We start from the raw sequence: 10,000 nt of genomic DNA on the forward strand, positions 1-10,000 counted from the left end.
AGAGAGAGAGAGAGAGAGAGAGAGAGAGAGAGAGAGAGAGAGAGAGAGAGAGAGAGAGAGAGAGAGAGAGAGATTCAGGAAGTCTAACATCGTTCGTGTTAGCCCCTTACATAAAGTGGCTCTGCACCTTGTCTGGAGCGAATTTCATAAAAAATAAAATAATGATTGTTTAGTGTCAACACGATGGTGACTCAGACTACGTAATTGTAACCCTGTCTAATTACCTCCAATAATAGATCGTTATACATTACCAAAGATTGTCTTCTTTGCCTTCATAGATGTTTCCTTCATCGTTTTCGTCCAGGTAAATATTGACAGTGACGTTGTCATCGCTATCATGGTTCGAGTTGAAGTTTGTCACTGGCCGGCATGGAATTCCCAGGGCACGGCAAACTGAAAAACAAAATGATAAGTAAGAATATAAGTTTTAGATTGATTTAAAAAAAAAATGTTTTACGATTTACTACTTTACTTTTCCTGTATAAATATGAACGAAATCATCCCCCCCCCCTCACACACCGCGACCCTTTCCCACCCAGTCTGCCATAAAGACAAACTCGAAAGCAAGTCAATGAACGAAAAGCCTTTAACCGCGCTAGAGGTGTCTTTTGGATAAGAAATGTTTAATGAATATGTCAACACGTAAAAACTCCGCGGCGCAGCGCAGCAGCGGTATTTTTAAAATTTATTTTAGTGCTAAAATGTTGTAATTTCTATATTTTGACTTAATTTTGTCCAATATATTTGATTTCAGTCAGCCGTTAAATGCAAAAATTTAGATTAAAATTTCAAGTTAAATTGATTTTTTTTTTTTCGATTTTTTTCAATTCCTGTCGGAGACACTTGAAAGTGAATAAAAAATTACATATTCAGTGCATTTGTACACGTTCTCCATTTCTTTTGTAACTCTAATATATAAACGGTTATATGCTTGTCTGTCTGTCTGTCTGTCTGGCTGTCTGTCTCCATATTTTCAAACTCTATCTCCTCCGAAACTAAAATTCGCAGAGCGGCGCTAGGAGCCTCAAATGATTGGATTTTTTTTAGCCGGTTAAAATAGTTTTTAAGAGGTCAAAAATGAAAAAAAATCGTTATACATTTTGGACATTAATCTTAGATTATTTTTAATTTTTAATTTTTAATCAGTTCATATGCGTGTCACGTTGGTACAGTGGTAACGTCATCAGCTTTGAATGCTACAGTTTTGGTTTCGATTCTAGCTGATGGCACCCACATACTTTTCTTTTTACATTTGAAATCACGACTCTACAATAATATATATGAAATCTGGATAAATTAAAATATCATATTTAAGCGTATTTTACGAACCCCCCCCCGCTAGTGAATTTATTACTAAGAAATGGCAAGTGAGCTAGAACAACTGCCAAAACAATAAACTATTTAAAATTAAACCTATACAGCGCGGAACAATAAATTTGTCACCCTAAAGAAAATAACACTACAGCTTTATTTAAAATTTTTATCGAAAAAAAAAATCAATTCAGGTAACTTGATTATGTAGTAGATCTGACATCTATCAGTTCTGCCAGCGCCCCCCTGATTGCACCAGGGGATCATTACACTCTTCAGCACATCCAGGTACACTTTGGTGCTAACTTTCACACCGACTTCAAAGATGTGAGGTGGCATGATGTGGCCCTCACTTGAAACCATGGCAAAGACCATAGCCGTAGTTGGAAACTTTGTTTTCATCATCCTAGGCATGTTGCTTAAGCATTGAACTGTCTGGATTTGCATTTTGAGGGTGCTGGCAATGGTCCTGTTTTAATAAATTAGATTGGTAGAGAGCATGAGTTTCCAATTTCGCTTGTTAAACATTGTGTCACTTTCCGACATGATAGAAGGCTCCTATCGCTCTTGAGATTTGTACAGAACTGGCCAATTAATAGATAGTTTACAACATCAACAACAACAAAAAAAAGAAAACCGGTTTTCTATCAAAAGGAAATGGAATCATGTCATCTTTTCTAGGGCAACAATTTTATCGTTCCAACCTGTACTTAAGAAACAAATGTCAGAGCTCCAAACAATCATGAAAAGAAAAAATAGTCCTATCACGTATTCAGAAAACACACACACGCATATATAAAACTCACTCCTTCATATTTAAAAAAAATTGAAGAACATTAGTAGCTATAGTCTAACCTTAAAAAAAAAGTTATAAAGGTGTAACAGAGCATGTGGGAAAATATCAGCAGCAGCTGTAAGATAGCTGGCTTGCGAGGATATTAGTAGCAGTAGCCGATAAAAAGCACATATGCAAATTAGAAAGTGTGCACGAGCTGGCGCGACAAGAAAAAGAGAAAAGGACACCATGTGGTCGGAAAAGAAAAAGAAAAAGAAAAAAAAGAAAAAGAAAAAAAGAAAAGGAAAAGGAAAGAAAAGGGCACCACGTGGTCAGAAAAGAAAAAAAGCGCGGTTGAAAAAGATGGCCGTGTAAAGTTGAAGACGAGAAATGGCTATCTATCGCCAGCATATAGTGGAGCAGAAAGAGAAATGCGTGCCAGGTGAGATAGACATCCATCCCTAACCCTAACCCTAACCCTAACCTGTCCCTGCAAAGAGAGACTTTTAAACTGGTGTCGAGACGAGAAGAAAAACAAACGGTAATAAACGACTTTTTGTTAAAAAAATAAAGAAAAGCCGAGTCTGATTTATTTGTTTTTGTTTGTTTGTTCCTTTTTGACAGTGCCAGATGGTGTGGGGGTCCGAGAGAGGTTTGAATTGTAATGAACACAGTTAGAGCGTAACGGCCACGTTATAAAGGAAATCAAACTTTCCAATAGTGAGGAACTCTCCGACTGTATAGCATGTTACGAGCCCTATACGGTGAAACATTTCTTACTGAACTGTTATGACCTTACATACATTCGTCAGCACTTCTATAAGACCAAAACTGAAATGTTACGACTGAAAGTTTGTCATGGGAAGACCATAGATTAGTCGAGCATTTGCCATGAAAATAACGATAAAGTAGAGACAGGCTCGCAATGTCTCTTCTATGAGAAAGAGGTTGCAAGGAGGAAAAAGGGACATCACCTACTAGATTTCGAAGTCGGTTTTGAACTTTGTCAATGCAGGATAGAGTGCTCTGATCAGGTCACACTATTGTGTTATTCATGAGCCGAGGGTCGTTTGAATCCGAACAATTATGTGTGCCTCCACAATCAGATGTAAACAACACAAAAATTAAATCTCTTGTACTTTTAATGTCCCAATTCACACTATTGTGTTATTCATGAGCCGGATTGCTAGTTGGGGGTTGTTTGAATCCGGACAATTGTGCGTGCCTCTATAATCAGACTTAAACAACACAAAAAAATCAGGAATGGTTAGAAACAATGTTTATTCTCCAGTGACAACACTGACAGCAAGTAGGATTCACATGTGTGTAAAATGGCCGAGATAGAATGTGTCTGCTCTCATGCTCTCGGTTGTCTGGTTGTCTCTATTTTTATTGGGACGGATGATGACAGAACATTCCTCCATTTTTTTTTGTTTATTGTCGTTGATACCAAATTCCCGGGAATTCTGCGTCCCCATTTTGTGGATCTAACTATCCTGGGTCTATATTATTCAATTGGAATTAATTGAGATGAGTATTATTTATTGATTTTATTTATTGCGGACTATTGTCCTCATCTTTTTCTTAGTTGTTTCATGACGTTTCGGCCAACTATTCCTCTGGCCTTCGTCAGGTGATAGCCGCGACGGATAGGAACTCTGAATCTCCTGACTGCAATTACTGCCTTCCGTAGTTGTTGTCTTACCACGTTTTGGCCAAATAAGCCAGCTTTGGGTTGGATTGAAACCGCTATCTTCAGACAATTCTAATCCGAAATCGTAGAGATTCAATGTCTCTATCCACTGTGCCACAGGCTCCGAAGGGTGATCAAGGTTGAATTTTTTGGTCTTACAAATTCATGTTTATTATCTGATCTTCCATGGTCGGGTCCGTACCGAATGGTATATATTATTTAATTGGAATTCATTTAGATGAGTATTATTTGTTAATTTTTATTTATTGCGAACTATTATCCTAATCTTTTCTTAGTTTTTTCAAGACGTTTCGGCCAACTATTCCTCTGGCCTTTTGTCAGGTGGTAACCGCGACGAGATAGGAACTCTGAATCTCCTGATTGCATTATCAGCAATTACTACCATCCATAGTTGTTGTCGTCTCACCACGTTTTGGCCAAGTAAGCCTCTGGCCGGCTTTGGGTAGGATTGAAACTGCTATCTTCAGATAGGCTTATTTGGCCGAAACGTGGTGGCATGACAACTACGGAAAAATTATACAAACGTTCACGATAGGAATGTATGAATGCATGGCTTTGGGTAGGATTGAAACCGCTATCTTCAGACAATTCTCACCTGGAACAGTAGAGATTCAACGTCTCTATCAACTGCACCGCGGACCCTGAAGGGCGATCAAGGTTGAATTTTTTTGGTCTCATAAATTCATGGTTATTATCCTGGGTCTGTCCACTATTGATATTATCTTTGCATTACCTCTGCAGTTTGCCCCTCCACCCTCTGTAACAACACCGCAAAATTAACTGTAACATAGTACATATGAGTGCATTGGAAAATATCCTCAGCAGCAAAGGATGGCTGGCTTGCGAGGAGATTAGTAGTAGTAGCAGCAGCCAAAAAAAGCGCATATGCAAATCAGAAAGTGTGCATGAGAAGAAAAAGAAAAGAAGGAGAAAAATGCACCACATGTTCAGGGAAGGAAAGTGTGCGTCGAAGAAAATGGATGCGTGAGGTTGAAGATGAGAATGGGCCGGTTGTTGCCAGCATTCGGTCAGAAGAAGGAGAAATGCAAGCCAGGCTAGATGGACATGTGGCAGCAAGAGACTTTTAAAGTGGTTTTGAGACAGGAAAGTAACGGTAAAAAAAATTGCCGACCCGGATTTTTATTTATTTCTTTCCTTTGTTTGTATCTGCAATGTTACAGAATGCGCTATAATAGTTATGCAGCAGGTATCCGGTTTAGTAAGCGGAAATTTTTATATCAATGCAAATTAATATCTGACACCGTTTGCTGTGAACTTTGAGTCGCCTGTTCTTCTGATTTACGCAAAATTATATAACTCACCAGTGGTCATGAGAGCGGCGAACACCCAGCATTGGCCGTAACGCACAGGTTCTTTAGTATCGATGAACTGTTGGAGGATTCTTGCACTTCCGCCCCAAGCGGAGGGCTTTTTGCCATCGGCAAAGTCCGCACCAGTGATTCTCATCATTACGCCATTGTTCTCGGGAGAGTTGATCTAAAAAACAAAAACAAAAAAATAAAAACTGAAAAGATTAACTATTTTTTATTTTTAATTTTGGGGTTTGTTTTACAATCCACAGAGGACCGAAAAATTTGTCAAAAGGACAAATATTTAACAAATAAATTAGTGATGAGACTATCTCAATATTTTTACCGATTCCAATATAATTACCGATTCTGTACTAAATCCTTGATTCCAATACAATTACTGATTCCAATTCCAATTCTTTATAAACCTCTAAATATTTAACTATAGGTTAATTTATTTTTTATTTCGGACTATTATTCTCATCTTTATTAGTTGTTGTTTTTGATCTTTTATTGGTTTTGTATATTCACAACGTTTTGGCCAACTATTCCTCTGGCCTTCGTCAGGTGGTAACTGCGACGGATAGGAACTTCGAATCTCCTAACTGCATTCTCAGCCATCACTGCCATCCGTAGTTGTTGTCGTCTCACCACATTTTGGCCAATTAACCTCTGGCACGCTTTGGGTGGGTTAACCACGACGGATAGGAGATTCGAAGTTCCTATCCGTCCACCTGACGAAGGCCAGAGGAATAGTTGGCCGAAACGTTGTGAATAAACAAAACCAATAAAAGATCAAAAAACAACAACTAATAAAGATGAGAATAATAGTCCGTAATAAAAATAAATTAATATATATAATGCTCATCTCAAAAATGAATTCCAATTAAGGAATAATATATATATATATATATATATATATATATATATATATATAAAAATATTTAACTATAGGGTTGTTATTTTTTCTCTGATTACCATAAAAACACTAAATGTGCAGATATTTTCTTAAACGTAAAAATACACTGGGTGGGGTGCGGGTGATCTGTAGATTTTAGTTTTACAGAGGGCACTCTGGCAGTATCTAAATAAATAGTAATTGTGTCAGTATGAAGGGTTTCTCCCTACATTGACCAAAGACCAATTACAGAACAGATATATGATTAATTTCTACTGTACACTCTTTAACCCTTATCCTCGTGTGACTTCTTGGCCTTGATAAGTGGTGATGCCTATGTAAAAAAAAAAAAGGGATACAGAAGGTTAGGCGTTAGGGTTTGCGTTCAAATAGTTTCGCTTTATTTATACGCAAAAAGACAAACAAACAGCCGAGACGACATCACGGTGGGAATTTTGTTTAACTTGATCAAAAAAAAAAAAAAAAAAAAAGATAGAGACAATGTCTGCTTGCGAATGCGAGATGTTATAATCTAGGAAGTATGAGAAAATTTTTCCTGGAATCTAACCAATGTGAGAAGCCCAATGCAAAAAAGCCTTTCGTGGACATACACAAACGCTTGCACCCATTTTGCCTTTTGTATGCATTTATGATTAGTTTTCATATAATGCAGTTTCAAGTCAGTATAAACAAATTCATATAAATTCATGCTATAATAATCATTTGCTAAAATCTGTCCTCTGATGAAAAGAACGCATTCTTTGAAATTCCTCGGATTAAGGAAATATTAATATTTATTTCTGAGTATCCTGTCGAACTATAAATTCTTGTATATTATAAAGTTATAATTTACAGTCTTTAATTGCGTTATTTTCTATCCATCTATCTATCTATCTATCTATCAATCTATATATATAAAAATGTAAATGTTGGTTCGTTCGGAATTAATTGTCTAAAAAACCACTGGACGGATGGCTTCCACGTTTTGGTATAATATGTTTACTATATCCATGTGTGTTTTTATATATTTCTTTTTAATTATAACATTATACTTAATTTTTCTATGATAAATAGGTGGATTTCTTTGTACCGAGAGGCCATTTTTTTTATTTAGGGACAATTATTTATTACCGCTTCCTGTCACGTGACCAGTGTTACAATTTAGCGGTTTTCCTGCTATATCTGGAGATTTCGGTTACAATCTAGCGGGAAATTCTAGAAAATCTGGAGGTATTTGGCAACCACACACACGCATTAGATTATTAAAAAATAAAGAAAAGCGCTTGAAAATATTCAATGTAAGTAAAAAAAAGTAGCATTTATTGCCTTTGGTAACAATTATTTATTGATTATTTGTTTTGTTTTTCACCTTTTTTTTCGACTAACCATTCTTAAATCTCACTATAAAATCGATTTTTCCAAGTACATTTTAGGTGGGAGGGGGATTCCAACCTCCGAAGTTTGGGTTTGTATTACTGTACACATAGATTTGAAAAAGTTGTCAAAAAACAAATATATAACAAATAAATGTTATCAAAGGCAAGATAAGTTACTTTTCTGCCAAACTGGATATTTAAATTAACCACACGTGGTCGCAAAATGAATGCCGACGCTCAAAGTGTATACACATTTTGACTCCTCCTTTTACTTAAAAATTCACCAAAAATCAGGAAATTAACGAATTTTAATGAAAAGTGCAGTATTTTTCAAATAATGATCGCAGAATATAATGAACTAATTATTTTTTACTTAACTCTTAGTGAAAATGTTTTATTTTGTTTAAACAAAAATACCTTTACTAAAGTTATGGTTTTCAGTAGTAAATAAAAAACGAATTTTAATGAAAAGTGCAGTATTTTTCAAATAATGATCGCAGAATATAATGAACTAATTATTTTTACTTAACTCTTAGTGAAAATGTTTTATTTTGTTTAAACAAAAAATACCTTTACTAAAGTTATGGTTTGCAGTAGTAAATAAAAAACGCAAGAATTTATTTTTGCTTTTTTTAAAGCATCGTAATTTGTTACAATAAAAAATAATTTTTACAGTAACACTACGAAAAAAGCCCCTAAAGTCCGTATTAACATATTCGATATAACTCGAAGAAAAATGAATTATCGGATACTATTCAGGAAATTAAAGATTCAATTAGATTCCTATTTTAGTCACCTAAATTATTTAGGGTGAAATGAGTTTAGGAATTTATAGCCAAACCTAAATATTTTTTTTTGGTAAATATCCAAATACGCTATTACAGAACACCGACCACTCTAATTTGTTTTTTTGGGGGGGGAGGAAATATATAACAAATACATGTTATCAAAGGCAAGATAAGTTACTTTTCTGCCAAACTGGATATATTTTTCCTGTATGTTTTTCGAGCTGAATAAACATGTTACATTGAATAAAAACACGAAAAATATATCCAGTTTGGTAGAAAAGTAACTTATCTTGCCTTTGATAACATTTATTTGTTATATATTTGTTTTTTGACAACGTCTTCGAATCTATGTGTACAGTAATACAAACCCAATATGTTACATTGAATAAAAACACGAAAAATATATCCAGTTTGGTAGAAAAGTAACTTATCTTGCCTTTGATAACATTTATTTGTTATATATTTGTTTTTTTGACAACTTTTTCGAATCTATGTGTACAGTAATACAAACCCCACCGACCACTCTAATTTTTTTTTTTTTTTTTTTGGGGGGGGAATGTGATGTTGGGGCGCGCGCGCCCCAACATCACATTCCTCCCCCAATGTACAAAGTAAAATCTTCGGAAAATGCTAAATGGTGTTCTAATTGGTAAATGTCAGTGCGTTACTTACGGAAAATTTGAAAATTCGATGTTCCAGGTAAAAAAAAACAAAAAAAAAAACAGATAAATTACCTCCCCCCTACTCCGACTTGGTGTGCTTTCTTTTTCTTATTTTATTTCTTTTTCAGCTAATTTTAAATTTTCCACCCAAAAAGTTCTATAATGTATTTTTGAAAATTAGAAAATTCTATGTCCTGGAAAAAAAAAACCCTCCCCCCCAACGTAGTTTACTTGGTGAAGCCGTCGTTTATGCTACAGCGTGCATGCGCATAGCATAAACGGAAGCTGCAAAATGGTCGAAAGAAGTTCGTGGGTTCAGGGATAAATACCATGCAAACGGTAAATTTGCCCCAAGTTTGACTATCAGATTCGTTGTCAGCGACCTGAATTACCTATGCAAAAACAAATTAGAGTGGTCGGTGTTCTGTAGTAGCGTATCTGGATATTTACCTTTTTTTTTCTTGCTTAAAAAAAATAGCATTAATACAGTAAGTTAGGTAAACTGACTTTTTTATTTAAAAATGGAATTATTTCCCTTTCGTTATTAACTTTTAAAAAAAATTTTTTTTTTTTAATAAATATTTTGTGTTTTATATACATAAAGTACAATTGTTGAATGTTACTGTTTTGATTATATTCGTTTGAGGGGGGGCACAATTAAAAAATTAAGAAAGATTAAAATGAAGCGAAATTTAAGTTTCCGTTCCATTTTTACAACAACCGTAAAACAGTGCATACTCAGTAAGTTTTATCGTAATTTATAAGCATATTGAAACACTAAATCAACATTTTATTTATTTTTTTGCATAATTAACGATGGAAGTATTTTTCTGTTTATTTTCTTAACATCTGTTAAAAAAAAAAATAATTTGTACAATCTCTTGAAAAAAAGAATCCAACTTTTCTCTACTTTCACATGTGTTCCATTTTAACAAACTGAGCCACAGCAACGGTGCAGTTAGTATATATATACACACACACATATATATATATATATATATATATATATATATATATATATATATATGCACGCACACACACACAAATATATATACATATTGCTGACTTACCATTTGAGCCAAAACGCGCGCAACACGCACTGGGTTGCTCATCTGGGGGTTGCAGTCAAGGAATCCGCGCCTCATCAAATACAAGGAAATATCCAA

At 34.9% G+C, this 10,000-nt stretch overlaps 1 protein-coding gene across 2 annotated transcripts in view; it reads right to left on the reverse strand.

Moving 5' to 3' along the window:
* LOC145268671 (hemocyte protein-glutamine gamma-glutamyltransferase-like) overlaps window positions 1-10,000 on the reverse strand; it is a 99,379-nt gene that overhangs the window by 37,411 nt on the left and 51,968 nt on the right. For both annotated transcript variants that reach the window (XM_080124163.1, XM_080124162.1), the window contains exons 8-10: window positions 9,905-10,000; window positions 5,123-5,297; window positions 252-393 (exon numbers count right to left, since the gene is read on the reverse strand). The exon at window positions 9,905-10,000 is cut by the window's right edge and continues 15 nt beyond it. In XM_080124163.1, the coding sequence (XP_079980289.1) occupies window positions 252-393; window positions 5,123-5,297; window positions 9,905-10,000 (413 nt within the window). The remainder of the gene's footprint in view (window positions 1-251; window positions 394-5,122; window positions 5,298-9,904) is intronic.

This window comes from Euprymna scolopes, chromosome 44, assembly GCF_053919585.1.
Source record: "Euprymna scolopes isolate OS-2025 chromosome 44, ASM5391958v1, whole genome shotgun sequence".
Lineage (NCBI taxonomy): Eukaryota > Metazoa > Mollusca > Cephalopoda > Sepiida > Sepiolidae > Euprymna > Euprymna scolopes.